Raw genomic sequence first — 15842 nt, 5'->3', positions numbered from 1 at the left:
GGTGATTTTATGTGCGCGTCAAAAAAAAAAATATATACACCTATAAGTTTCGTTACGATCATAATAATGGCTCAGAAAATCGAACGGCACGTTTTATACATTAATCGACTCGTTAAATAATTTATATATAACCTACACTCCATATTGTCAAGGATGCAAAATTCAGTGAATGGACACCACGCTGATTGCCTTCAATAGTAATCGTAATTAAATTGCCATAATTTACGGTGCTTTTAACGTATTTAATTTTATATAACATATTCGCGACCCTCGAACGGTAAACGATCGCATTGATACATATTATTGAGCCATACGAAATATACGACATATTCGAGCATGTACCTAATAACAGCTACCTATTGTATAATACAGGGTAATTCTTTTATCAAACAACACTCATTATTTAAAAAAGTATTGACTTTTTTCAAAATATCTTTTTACATAGTTTCAAGATGTTAAAAAACCAACGCTTTTATTAAAAAATTATATTTTTAAATATTTTTTATCCTTATCATTTTTTAAGTTTTTTACTTTTTGAATGGCAACATAGTTTTTTAATTTCATATTCCAAAGCAGAATATTTTTCTAAAAATGTTGATACATAAAAATCGAATTTAGGACGAGTAGTTTATGAGTTATAAGTATTTTAAGTTTAGACAAGCGGTGTAGTGGACAAACATTTTGCGGGGTAACCCCGTACCATCCCACTCTGCCAATCTAAATTTTAAATACCTATAACTCATAAACTACTAGCGCTAAATTCGAAATTTTAACGTAATAATTAATATAAAAAATAGCTTTATTAATTTATGAAATTTTAAGTATAGGTTACCATTTGAAAATCAAAAGTTGATAGTGGTTTATCTAATAAATATAAGGGTGAAAAATAAAAAATAAAAATAAACAATTCAAAAAGAGTGTAAATCTACAATTTTGAAGAAAAAAAAATTGAAAAAAGTCAATACTTTTTTAAATAATGAGTGTTGTTTGATAAAAGAATCATCCTGTATATTTTAACACCATTCACCTGCAAGTTGCAACGATTATATTACACGCTATATGTATTCGTTTCCTGCTGTAAGTTATAAAGGATGAATCACGTACACGACCCGTTTTTGGCGGTATACGTGAGTGACGTGACAACTGCGAGATTGCTGGCCGCAGAATGTTTCGTGTTGTTTTTTACGATAATATTCGATTTAAAATAATGATATGAATAACATTGGACATTTCTGATATACCTATATAGTGGAATACACAAGATACAACTTTTTGTATTCATATGTATATAACAGGGGTGGGCTACATGAATACAAGCCACATGGATTTTCAAATAAAAAAGGGCTGTTTTCGCATCAAAAAAAAGAAGTCAGTAATATTACCATAGACTACAGTTTGAAATAATCTAAGTAATCGAAAACACAGGGTTTTTCATTGGGTAAACTTAAAAATGTAAAACTCAGAATTTGAATAAATGATGAAAGAGGGTGGATTCGTGATGAATCACCAAGTACAGTGGACATTTAATTTCCATTGAAGGACGCTGGAGTCGTATTTCTTTCAAAAATGTCATATTATATTATCACATATCGCATTGTGTATTAATAAAATGTATAGGGCACTGCATCGGCTAGATATAAACACAAAGCATATATAATATATATATATACAAACAATAATAGATGCGTGATAATAATGTATGCATGACAGGCTCGAGCCGCGGTCACGTACACGCGCACGGACGATGGTAATAATAACAACAACACTTCGTATATTATTTTGGTATTTACACGATTTTCGTCGAAAAGGATATACTTGTTTATTAATTTTTTTTTTTTTTTATCCAGCGGAGGCGTATCAGTAACGTCGTCGCACGCGACAATAATCGCGTGCCCGTCGCGTGTGTTTATTTGGGTCATCGACTCTCAACGGCGGCGGCGGCGGCGTCACCCTATGGCCTATAGTCTCTCCGTAGGCCGAGGCGGACGTTTTTCTCGTAATCTGGCACGCCGCCGCTGTCTTCAGCCGTTTTTCTCGAAACAATTAGCTTCCGTTATAATAATAATAAAAAACAAATGCAACCGAACGCAATAATATCAACGACAATTTATCGCTATATCAATTATATAATTATATACATTGTTGCCGTCGCCGTTGCGCAAAGTCATTAATCGTACAGTAAATAGGCCGTCGTTGCCACAACAACAGCAGCCCAACCCTATCTCTTCGTTTTTTCGAATAAAACATCGTCGCCACCAACGCGACGCCACTGCCACTGACGCCGCCGTGACGGGATGAACGTCCGGGCCCAGACGCCGTTTTTTTTTTTTTTTTTACTTATGACTATTATTAAGTTATTTTTTCAATTCGATTTTCGGCGGGCGAGAACCCGGGCGACAGATCGTGACATAAACAATGCGATTTGTCACGCGTCGGCTAATAAAACGAATGTTTATAAACAACATAATTATTTTAACTTTAAACACGCGTCTCCTATACAGCGCGCAGTACTAGGCCTACGAGTAATATATGTGTATATTTATAAATATATATAAATCTGTGAGTGTGCTGTATTGCTGTTTGTGTTAAAGAGACGTCATCTCGAAATTTTTCGTTATAAACGATCCAGCAACAAGAATCTGTCAAAACGGTATTCCAACGGGCAACGACAATGTTTTCGAGTGTTTTTTTCTCCCTATTTATTATAATGTGTATAATATTATTATTTATTTTTTATTTATTTATTAACGTGCTTGAGTGAACAGAAAAGAAAAACAGCTCGCGTTAACAGGTCACGACGATAGATAGTAATTTTATCAATATGTTTACAACACTCACCCGCAGTAAACAACCGCTATTCTCGGGATCAGAATGATGAAATTGGACTTTTTGAGTTTTTTAAAATATATATTCGCGAGTTTTTGTCGCATCCGCCAAGATCAATAATTGTAGCGTAACATTATGAAATGTATTTTATATTAATTTTAAGAGGGCGTTGTATCTATGCACATGTGCAGCATTTCCATCTTGTTATATTAGCAACGCGTGATATACAAACATAATTTATAATTTTGTGTTATTAGCTTAAATATTATACTAAATTGATCTATAATAAAATTTGAAGATAAGGAAAACATTTTATTTGTATATAGTTGCTCTCCATTGATTTTTAAAATATTGTAATTCACTAGCAATATATAAGTACCTACTATACCTACCTATGTAAAATTACTATATTATTATTTAAAAATTTTCATAACTTTCATAACTTTCTTGAAAATGAAATTATCATAAAACCACAAACAGCTAAGAACATGAGTCATTAAGTCAGTTCATTATGATATAAAAATATTATATATGAATGGCAAAAAAATGGGACTGTTGAACGTACATTTTGGTTATACGCGTTAGTGAGGCGGAATGACGGAGACAACATAGAATGCAAGTGTACAATAAGATCATCTTATATAATGCGATGAAAATATGAAATAGTAATATTTTATATGACTGCAGAGTCAAGTGAACATTTTATTGCAGACGTAGAGAATAGAGATCACTACACTCAAAGCTTTTAATGCGATCGATTTCCACTTAAAGATCGTTAGATATTTTCATATTTATGAATACGCTGATAAAAATTGTGCAAAACAATAATAGAAAAATTCTTAAAGTACATTTACTTGTAACACGTATAATTTTTAAAAACCAACAAATTCTAAAAAATCGTATAAGCATTTGCTATTATAAATACTAGGGTAGGTACGGCGCCTTATGGTACTGTTATGAATCGGTCTCCGATTATTATTATTATTATATGAACAATTTGTAATGTGGGGAGAGAATGCTGACTCGACATTCGACATGCGTACAATGTAAGACTGTCCCGTACGAGCGAGTCAGTCGATGTATATCTGCGTCCGTTAAAGATAGTGTGTAGTAATTTTTGTCTTCGATAAATATTTTTACTTATATCATTAAACTTATCAGTGTTAGGTTAGGTTAAAACAAAACTTCCGGATTGACGAACTCAACGATACCTGGTGTCAACGAATTAACCCGGTGAGACCAATCATAACAGTACAGTCGCTCCCTATATATAAGTCCCAAAATTCCATGAATTCGTTAAATTTAGCTATAAAAAGCAATTAAAATATATTCGGAACATAGATTAGCTAAGAATTTATACTCTCGTATGATACAATGATTCATACAATAATAAGGTTACCTACTATTTTTTTATATTATGGTATGGTGGTGTATAAGTAGTTTAACCTAGACTAAAACGAGTAAGACTGACAAAAACATCTCATTGTAAAAAATATTAATGATTTTCCGCGGAAGTATTTATAGTGTTTACTAATATTTCACTTTTGTAATGAACCATGTATTTATTACATACACAAATCACGTTTTATAGTGCTAATATAATCGTAACCAAAACAATCGAGAATTATAATGTAATTTCATGTAAACAAAAAATGTTTTTATATGTATCATATGATACATGAAAATACGTGATCATTGATTTAATGTCTCCTAGTCATTGCATTTATTAAAAATGAAGTTTAAATGATATGTACATTGTACATCGATAGACGTCATGGTATAATAAAACTGCGGTTAAAACGGATGCTGTAGTGGTTACTAAAAACTAAAGTACTAGGTACATGTAAACCTAACGACTGTATCTATATATTTTATGCACGGGAGTGGTGTCATTATCTTGTATAATATACAGCCAATAAGTGCAATATTTGGTGCTTTAGAGTTTAGAATAGATGAACGGAATTTCCATTGCCCACAAGAGATTTCCCCTGGAAGGGGGTCTAAACCGCGAAAAATGCATGCATTCCGATATAAAATGGCAACCCCGCCCACCCCTCAAGAACGTAATTGCGGTTAACCACAGGTCAAAGCGTTCGAATTTAAAATCATGGGCTATATAATGCTATTTTTTATATACAACAGTTTCAAATTGTGTGTGCTTGATTATATTAAAGTAAAGTGATCTATAATTATTGCAGTATTTAACAATAAAAAAATTATCTGTAGCGCTCTTTAGTTGTTTCATTTTAGATATTTTAATCTTTAAGCAAGTCATGAATATTTATAAAATAATTATATTTAAAAATTCAAATAACTCTCGTTTAAAAATGTCAATATCGTTCATAATCAACAAGAGAACATAGATAATGTTTAAAGGTTTAAATTTGATAAGTTAACAATAAAAAGCTGGACCTGCTGAACGTATATAAATTGGTAGGTATATGTTATGGGTTAGACGGAAACAACATATATTGGTCATTTAGAGGAAATAAATGGAATTTACATCGCCCCCACGCACCTATCCCCGGGGGAAGGTGGGACTGGATCACAAGTCATATGAATATGATGAATATGCACGCCAATATATTGCAACCTCGCCTACCCTTAAAGTCTGTATTTCGTGTCCTTCGACTGCGAGTCATATATATATCGTCATAAAAATAATTCGCTGGACTGATAGACGATACGTAGCCAGTAGAGTTACACTTATATGTATCTAAATATTATATATCATATTGAACATATCAGTCAGGTCGTTACTCACACTCTTTGTTTTTGTCCATAGACTTTTGTAACGGTGATTCGTCCACCTCGGCTGAGGGCGGAGACGGTTGCGAATTATTGTTCTGCATGGTTAATGGGTCGGTGTGCTGCTGTTGCTGCAGCTGCTGCTGCTGCTGTTGCTGTTGCTGCAGCTGCTGTTGTTGCTGCTGCTGCTGTTGCTGCTGCTGTTGCTGTTGTTGGCGGAACCACTCGGGGTAAATTGACGAAATGGTGTCCACCAGGTCTTGGTCGAGCTGAATTTTCCAAAACAGCTCACCGCGGCCGCGATCTATATGACGTAAAAAGAAAGAAAAAAATAAAATTAATAAAAAATAGCCACTCACCGATTATATTATATGCGATATACATAATGGCACACACTATAGGCACATACTATTATATATATATATATAATATCACATGCTTGTGTAGTATGGGCTTTTTTTTTAAGTTTCGCAATTCGCAGTACGAAGGTCGTCGCCGTGACGTGCACAAATAACAACAACGACGATGAACGAGAGCAATCCACCGCATAAACACACGCGTAACGTGTATTTAATAATAAAATTATAATAAAAATTATGGTAATTAAGTTATAATAATAATGTGTATATAAATATTATAATAACGCGTTCCATTGTCGCGCGATAACCGCGAGCTTGCAGGTATAAGGCTGGCGCTGGTGGGCGACCCGCCACCGCCTGTGCCGCCCACGTGCATCTCCAAGTCGTGTCTCACTCGCCTACTCGTCCTATTATATAGCCATTTGCCGCTGCACTGAAATTCAGACGTCCGATGATTGAAGACGGTCGACCCGAGCGAATTTCCGGTGCCAAACCCGTTCCGAATCCGAAAGCCTACCCACCCTCAATATAACCTATACAAGCAATAATAAATAAGTATAGTTACCTATATATAATATACCTATATAATATGGTATATTGAATTTCGACTACTGTAGTATGTCGGCGAGAGGTCGCGGGCGAATCGTTTTTTACATATACACTGCATGCGCAACACACCATATAACAGGCGCGATGACACGACTTGGCAATATAATACCGGCCTAATAGGTAATAATATTTAGATTTAATATAGGTAGGTACTCGTTAATATAATCTCATATAGCCACTATTAAACAGGTAAGTAGGAATAAAACTCCTGGTCATTAATAGGCGTATTATATCACGACTGCAGCAATGCAGAACGGATAATAATAATATGATGTACCTACACATTTATAGAATAGAATATAAACCACGGCCGATGATTAATGGCACACTGTTTTTTTTTTTTTTTTTTAAGGAGGATATGAATTTTTGACTATTTTCAGACTATAGGTTACATAGCGATAAATATATACTTTCGTTGCTTCACCATATTATATTAATAATACAAAATAAGCCAAAGGATGTGAAGAATATAGCACCTGTCAATGGTGATAATGAGAAAAAAAATTATAATAATTTAAGACACACACACCTATCCTATACCTCAATAACATATAATATTATGAGTTATGACGAAATCGTATTTTTTATCAGCATTTATAAAGTTTTTTACAATAATGCATAATGTACATTTATAATATTAGGTTAAATTAGTATACTATCCGAGAAAGGCCCCCTGGACAAGTCTCCCGCCATATCTGTCGTCCCCCGTGAACCAGCATATTAATTATATATTGCGTAACACCGTGTATAAACTGCATACTATAATGCATAGTATAAAATAACGGTCACTATGTATATACAGTACACACCATATGTATACATGCGATGTAATACAATATACTCGTCACAATCGACCACAGTACATATTGGTACGAATTACGAGCGAATGGAAAAAAAAACGTATTTAAACAAACACCTGTACAACAAATATAACACATAACATAATATTTATGCGATACTCGGTCCGTTGAATTATATAAAAATAACGCCTTTTGAGTGAACAAAAAAAAAAAATGTATAGTCTAAACTTATCTATATAATCATAAATATTATATTGTAAATTATGGATTTCATAGCTACTTTCCGACGATTACTTGACACACATACTTCAATATATAATAGTTCATATCAGTATAAAACATATAGGTATATATATATATATATATATATATTTGCACCAACTGTTCGTCGTAAATTAATCGTTCAGACATCGTTTTCGATAAAACGAATGTGTTATTATTTTTAACCGACTATATTACGCTCGCATCATCCGTCGATTCGGTTCAGACTTTAAACAAATCTCAGTTTGTTTATTTACCCGCGATTTTATTTTATTCGTCGAACGAGGCAATATACGTGAATAATACACTGCATGTATACTGTAAGTCTGTAAACCATTTCGGTGTTTCGTACTCTCGTAAATACACATGTGCTATGTGCGAAATAAACAAGTAATAGTGCGCATACATTATTATGTATAGGAGATACCTATACTATTTAAACAATGTTATGATACGATGGCAGTATCGAAAATAGCGAACTAGACATTATGTACAGGTACCTACCATGTGTGATAAAACAAAATACGACTGAACTAAGCGGACCGAAAATTGTGAAATCTAACAAAAACATCATACCTATTTATACGTACATATAATCTTTTAAATGTTGAACCACCGATTGCGCATACTATGTATAACGGAATGGACAATTAAATATATCATATAGGTACTTATATACATATATATGGTATAATATTATAATATAAACGAATGTGTATACATATAGGTATAGTCACAATCGCAATGTATACGACAGTGAAACAAGGACGCTGGAACAGTAAAATATAAAATACCTAATGTTTAATGCATCGAACGTATGGGCTGCTTTGCTGGTTCGTCAGTCGTCATCGTCGTCCGGTAAAAAGCGCGTCATGTTTTTTTTTTTTTTTATGCAAGGTAGGCCGGGCAATAAATTAACGTCAGATTGCTTGTGCACACCAGCGTACGTGTACGCACGAGAACGAAAAGATAAACAATAACCGTTTATTGTTTTCGCGATCGATACGATAATAAAATATTATATTATATGTATCAACGATATATTATATATACACTGTGTTTATAATATACGCGTATATACAATATGTCTTATCGCACACGTGTTATTTTCTCTGAAATTTATAAGAATTCAAATAAAAACAAAAAAAAACACAAAAATCCTATTGTGAAATTCTTTAATAATTAATCATTATTGCGAGATGGAGTGTATTCACAATATATATCCCAGACAGCAAAAAAAACATTGTCAAAAGATTGAATAAATATTAATTATACAATCAAGAGATTGTATTAATATTGAATATGGATTGTATGTGGAATTTTTAAATTCCAGTATAGTAGAATTCAATAATTATTAAAAGTACCAATATTATAATAACGTATTTTACAATAAATGGTAGGTTATTGGACGATTCCCACCCGTTCCCAGTTTTTTGAACAGGAAAAAATAAGGTTATTGGACGTTATTGACGTGACAATTCAGCCGAAAATATCAACTTATCTTAGGTGGATATATGGTGTCCTCTAATAAGATGCCTAACTTACACGATACTAAGTATTATTAATTATTTTATTATGCGCGTTGACCCAAAAGTGGATTATCGTACGTGATTCACTCTTTTTCAACACGATCATTGTTATCTTCGTTTTGTCTTGTTACGAACCGCAAGAAGATGTCATCATATTACATATTTTATTTATTGTTGTTTTGTGGTCTGTTCGGCTGCAGTGCACGATCCTGTTTTGTACTTAATGATGACTAATGTGTTTTTTAAAGATAAGAACATCATCTGTTTTTCACGTTAGTTTTTGTCAATATATTAATTTTAAATTCATAAGTGGGTTAATAAGTGTACACATGTTGATCAATCACTATATGGAGAAAATAGTCATATAGAATTTTCCTGTCAGGCTGCAGTAGATTCTCAAACCCAGCTAAACATACATAATCAACTGGAAAAAGAAAAAACACATCACTCATACATCTATTTACTACAAATCAGAACTCTGTGCACAAAACAATAATTCATAATAGCATAATAATATCGTTTTCTTGTTACGATAAAACGAGCATAACAACATTTAATAATCATGTAGAAAAAAAAGAGAAACTCCGCGAATAATGTGAAGAATCTTCTGTTGGTTTGACGCGCATAATAAAATAATAATATTCTATCGTTATTTATAACATTTATATACGAAAACAAATGTCACCCAACACTATCCGCCTACCCCTCGAAGACTGCTGACCGTATTTTCGCGTTGGCGATCCGGCTGGACCAACAGGTGTCGGCGGTCGGTCCGTCCCACGCGCTCAAGCCCGCGCCGTAGTGGTTTTACAGCAGCAGCTGATCGGGAAACTCATCGGTGACCCGTGCAACGAAAATGCGTACTACAAGCGCATGCTGGCGCCACGGGAAAACATACATTAAGGGGCATATTATTATGCCCAAACGCAAATCGAAATATAATATTAAAAAGCGATACTCGTCGCACGTGTCCATCATTAAGCGACGTATATTGTTATAGGAATTAAAATAAAATAAATGAAGGTTCTGCTCGATATTTTGAGTACAAGTCTCGCGCCTCTAGGTATATATATATATATATATGTGTATGTATGTACGTCTATACACGTATGCTCCGTAAATTTAGAACACAACATATAATACGCGGCCAAACGCCTCCCACAACTGTATACACACATCATAACACAATATACGTGTATGCTAACGTGAGATAAATGCACAGCCTTGTCCGGATGATAGACAACCAGACGCAGCCTTGGACTAGACGACGGTGAAAGCAGCTTCTCCGTACGCAAAAAACAACCAACACGCATAATATACGATCGATATACATATATATATATATATATATATATATATATATATATTATATACACGAACATATGCGTATTATACACGACAGGTATACGCACACGACAAAATAACATAAACAAAATAATATGTAATATTATAACGCGGACACCTGTTCACCAAAAACCAGGAAAACGGCCGTCGGTAAGGGTTTAGCGAGTGTTGGTGAATCGGTGTTCATACAGGTAGTGTGGAACTGTCGGAAACGCGAAAGAAATTAAATAAAAACGCGATTCTCTATATCCGGCATTAAGTTTAAAAGCACGCACATACAAATAAGTTGGACCATCTGCAGCTGCGGGGGTGATCACCCTTTTTATTTTTGTTTTTAATTTAATTTTATTGAAAATCATTCCCGAGAAAAGCCACGTAGAGAAAATAGTGATATACTTGACTTAACCGTAACCCCCTCTAACTGCAGTTGATTGAAAAGAGTCATATAATGCTGTGTAGGTATTTTTTACACTCATTAGTACCCCTTCGTAAAACTCAATTTAATCCAACTGATGGTTCGATCTAACTAAAGGCATGGCGTAACATCTGGGCCGTACCTATATAATAAATGATGACGGGTGAGTGAGAGGCAGGCAGTTTACTTAACCGAAAATTTCAAAATTTTAGTCAGTTTACTACATATGTACGACACATGTTGTACGGGAAGTACTGATCCACTTAATGGTTATATTTAAAGGCACCGATACTGACTATAGTTAGTAACTATTAGTTATTATATAGTTACTATATTTATATTACTCTACTATTATTACATTGGCCAATAACTTAATCTTTAAAACATCATTATGATTTATGCAAGCAAAACATTAATAATATGATATACTTATGCGTCGAAAACGCATACAAATTAAATCAAATATTTTCTCTCGTGGAAAAATGTACATAGTTAAACTACATGACTTATAGATTGAAGCCAAATTTATTATCATAATGATACAAACAGCGTAATGGAAATCAGGTAAAAGTCAGGGCGGTGTTTACCACTGCAATATTCGGGGTCCATGAGATGGGGTAGCATAATAATTCTGTTCGTATATACTAGGATTGGCGAACCCACGTCACGCGTGCCAAAAGTGGCACGTTTGTCAAATTTTAATGGCACGTGATAAATTAAAATTGTGATTAAATTTATAATATTTTTAAATTTTGCAAGCAAAAAATTCAAAAAATTCAATATTTTAAAAATTATAACATTCCTATATTTTTATGATCTAGGTATTAAGTGTTTACAAACTTTGGGCACGTAAAAAACTGTAAGATCATTGATTTCAAAAATTTGGCACTAGACCCAAAAAAGGTTCACCACCTCTGGTAAATACATAACTACCCACCGATAAATTATATAACATTTATATAGATGATAGATGGGCTTGGTCCACCCCAAGTGTCTGCCATGTATTTCCTTTAAAAGTCAGAAGTACCTAGTGTTCGCCTAGTATTTTTTTTTAGCGTTTTTAGAAAATATTTTGCGGGGGTACTTCAGTCGACCAAAAACATGTGTGCTATTTGCATTATATGATGGGTACTATATTATTATGACATACATATATTATAATAATAATAATATTATTATAACGTCAACGTGCTATTTTACTTTTTGACTGCTGCCCGAAGCGTACATTGCGGCGACGGAGACCGGAGATACGTGCAGGCGATAGCGGCGAACGGTTACCGGTGCGGCGGCGGCGGAGGCGACGGCGTTTGCCGGTCAGCTTGGCGATTACACGCGCGCGCGACGGAAAAACCGAACGGGAAGAACACTGTTATGTGGTGGCGTGACGCACCGCCGCGGACGACGAGGGAACAACACACGCGGACGACGTGACTCCGGACAGCGCGACACACACACACAGTACGACGACGGTTTGGGGAGGACTGCGCGCACACTGCGACCGGTTCGAGCGACGTTTCGGTTGGCGATGCGTGCAAGTTCGGCGTCAACGGTGCGTGCAAAACTGTGGGCGAATCCCACCACTCGGATCGCGCGAGCGAACGATAGACACCACGGCGGTGACGCGGTTACCGGTTCCCCTGCAGGCTAGTCGGCAGGGTGGGTACCACGCAGTGCCGATACGAGATGACTGCAGCGGAAAGGACGTCTGGTACGTTCGGACGCGCGACCCTCACGTAATATATAATATAAATTAATAATACTGCAGTGAACATTTCATATCACGAGATTTCATCATGGACGACAACAAACATTTGTATCATAATAAAGAAATTCGTAATAAAAGAACGCTATCGTCTCAACTATCTTTAGATGACCCCTGCAAAGGTCTCGTTCAATCCATTATTTTATCATCTTATGTAACTTAATATATATATATATATATATATACAATAATGATAGAAATGCAATTAGTAAATTATATTTTAAGAGTGTGTTGTGTGAAATACCGAAGTCTGTGTACACTTCGGCATAGTATATACCACAATTGCATATCCATTGATATTTTTCCGATATGAAACGCGTGGCGGACGAGATTAAGTTGTTTTGTATATTATTATTTATTTTATTCGGATCAGTTCAACTATATTGCAGGCGTATCCACATAAATTAATATAAAGATTCTATAATGCACCATACATATTATAGCAACTTGCTGTGTTCATTATATTATTAATGTCATGCAGTCGATATAATATAACTATATATGAGTGCGACTATCGTGAAAAGGCCGCGTTTTATTAATGAGTCACGCGGCCTGGTCGCAGAGTGCACGAAATTCGCATATGGACATTGTAATCGTGCTTGAGGACATTGTTTTTTGGCGACCACACACACGCGCGCGCCTTTGAGCGTTCATTTGCACACTAACCCATTTTATACACGACACGGCTGCGACCATTACACGTAATGACAAAATAGAACGCAAACTGCAATGAGTATACTTGGGAACGCACTCAAGTGTGTGTGTGTGTGTGTGGGTGTATTATCACCTTTGAGTATATTTTTTGCGATGGCCAGCCGCCCGACCGAAGCGTCACGACACTTAAACGCGGTTTTAGGTACACTTGGATGCCGTCGCGAGTTTCACGGTCATCGGTAATGAATTTCGCGCGCAGTCAGTGTTGGTTCGCGTCTTAGAATATCAAAAAAAAAACCATAATAATAATAAACGATCTCCGTACGCTTCAAAAGATTAATGTAATAATACGTATTACTGAAAGCTGCTAGACCGGAGAAAATATACATTTGGGGGGAAAAACACCCGACCGAGCCAATAATATAATAAAATATTATTTTCGCAAAACAAGCGCGGATAAAGGCCAAACGTGATTTTTTTTTCGGCTACAAGGGCGTTGAGTAAGGCACGAAATAATAATAACAATTTTTGTTATTGTCGACGATGCCGCCGCCGCCGTGACTGTTATATTATTATAACTATTATAATAATATATATGTATTTATCGGTCGACGGCGGCGCATGTGTGGTAACCGAACGCACATGGTCCCGTCGAAGGGACGGCCGTCCGTCCCGGGTGTAAGTCGGGACGACGTCCTCCGCCAGCATAGGTGGGCATCGGCCACTGACCACAGGTATATCTGGCCTGGTGGACGGAAGACGGGCCGTAACAGCACCATATGGTCCGGCCACCCGGCCAGATGACGTCATAACTATTACGAGGACGGGCCGCGTGCGTAGAATGTACATACGCGATGCCGTGCTAACTGCTAACGAGCGGTCTTACGTTTCGCATAATAATAAAAACAAGATCGCAATGATTACCAAAATACGCGCGTTGCCCCTAAATTACTCGATAGCATTAACACTTCGTCAGCACTGAATATATCTTATGCAAATTATTGTCACTCGCGTAAAATAAATAATTTATAAACACCAAGAGAAGTAGCAAAATATTTTAACGGCGTTTCAAGGGAAAGTGTTACGCAATACTCCAGAGCGTATAATATAATAATAGATAAAATCAGAAAAAATCAGAAAAAATACTTGATATACTGAGATAAACCGAGAACAATTTCTATCTTTGAAAGATCACTCCGAAACACGAGAGATTTCAATTTTTTTATTTATCATCGACCGCTGTTTACTCCATTGTTTTTTCAAAAACCGGCAGTTGCGTCAACCATTGCGTAAATCAAACACTATTATAACAAATAGGTATTGTAGAACTAACCTCACCCAGTGAAAAATTATTAATTATTAGGTATATCACTAAATAATTATAAAATTAACACCACATTATACAAATACCTATAATTATATATACGATAGTTCGATAGTACGTTAATAATGTATGTATAAGAATATTGAATGATCAATTTAATAACTGGCTTTATTCTCCAGTTTTAAGTAAGTTTACTTAACTTTCTTATTTAACTTATTTAACTTTTAAACAAAAAACATTCGTAAATCGTAATAATTATAATTATATATACATATATATAGGTATACTGTATAGTGTATAGTAAAATTCAATTCCATCATTCTAGTATATTATTATGATGAGTAAAAACATAAGAAATCAATTCAAGTCCAACACAAATTTAAAATATTCTATAGTACAATGTAATGTAATATTATTACGTCATACAATTAATATCCTAAACAATTATTTCCACAACTATTATCCTAAGTATATGTAATTGTAATTATTCAAGTCCCTCAAACGATATATAATTGTGTATAGGTAGGTATGTCTACCGTGTACACATTTTACATCACATACCTATGAACCGATAACAAATTAGTATACGATACACGTAGGTATAATAGCATTATTATGAAAACCAATTGGCCCAAGTATTATATACATATTTATGGAAACCGATGGCGAATTCGTTTTGTTGTCATGAGAAAAAAAACGTATAGCCACAACAATAGTTGACTTTCACCGTTAACTTTTTTAGAAGAAAAAAACCACTATTTCATACTATTTTTTTTTTATCATTATTATTATTACTAGGTCATCAGAGACTCTTTTAGCCGACGTAATTTTTTATAACGACATTTAAAATATCATAAGTACACACGAACACCAATATTTATATAACGTGTGGTGTTGAAATATAAAATATATCGTGTATAATGCGTGAATAATGCGTGTCATATATGTATATAATGAATGCTGTTTAGAGGGAAAAACTTGAAAAACTTATGTATTTGGCGACATATTGCTACAAGGATGATTTGATAGCAATAAAGTAACAACGTTTCATGAGAATGAGGAAGAGGGTTGATCAGATAATTTAACACACCTTTTATTTCATTCCTAAAAGTCCATATAGATAATAAAAAGTAATAAGAAAAAATATGAATATTATACTGCTGCTATGGTTGAACGAGAAACAAAACTCACCCAATCGCGGTTAGCATAAC

General features: G+C 34.7%; 1 protein-coding gene across 4 annotated transcripts in view; it reads right to left on the bottom strand.

Annotated features, from left to right (window-relative positions):
• Positions 1-15842, bottom strand: part of Mrtf (Myocardin-related transcription factor) — a 67369-nt gene that overhangs the window by 16887 nt on the left and 34640 nt on the right. For 3 of the 4 annotated variants that reach the window (XM_089225038.1, XM_089225037.1, XM_015508217.2), the window contains exon 2: positions 5591-5878. In XM_089225038.1, coding sequence (XP_089081164.1) covers positions 5591-5678 — 88 coding nt within the window. In that variant the 5' untranslated portion in view covers positions 5679-5878. Of the gene's footprint in view, positions 1-5590; positions 5879-12091; positions 12426-15842 lie in introns of those variants that run through there. The other variant, XM_015508218.2, reaches the window with a different exon arrangement.

Source organism: Diuraphis noxia, unplaced genomic scaffold, assembly GCF_037042655.1.
Source record: "Diuraphis noxia isolate RWA-SAM2 unplaced genomic scaffold, SU_Dnox_SAM2 contig0003, whole genome shotgun sequence".
NCBI classification, from domain to species: domain Eukaryota; kingdom Metazoa; phylum Arthropoda; class Insecta; order Hemiptera; family Aphididae; genus Diuraphis; species Diuraphis noxia.
Note: the sequence above shows the minus strand (reverse complement) of the source record. Positions and strands in the feature narration are given on the sequence as shown.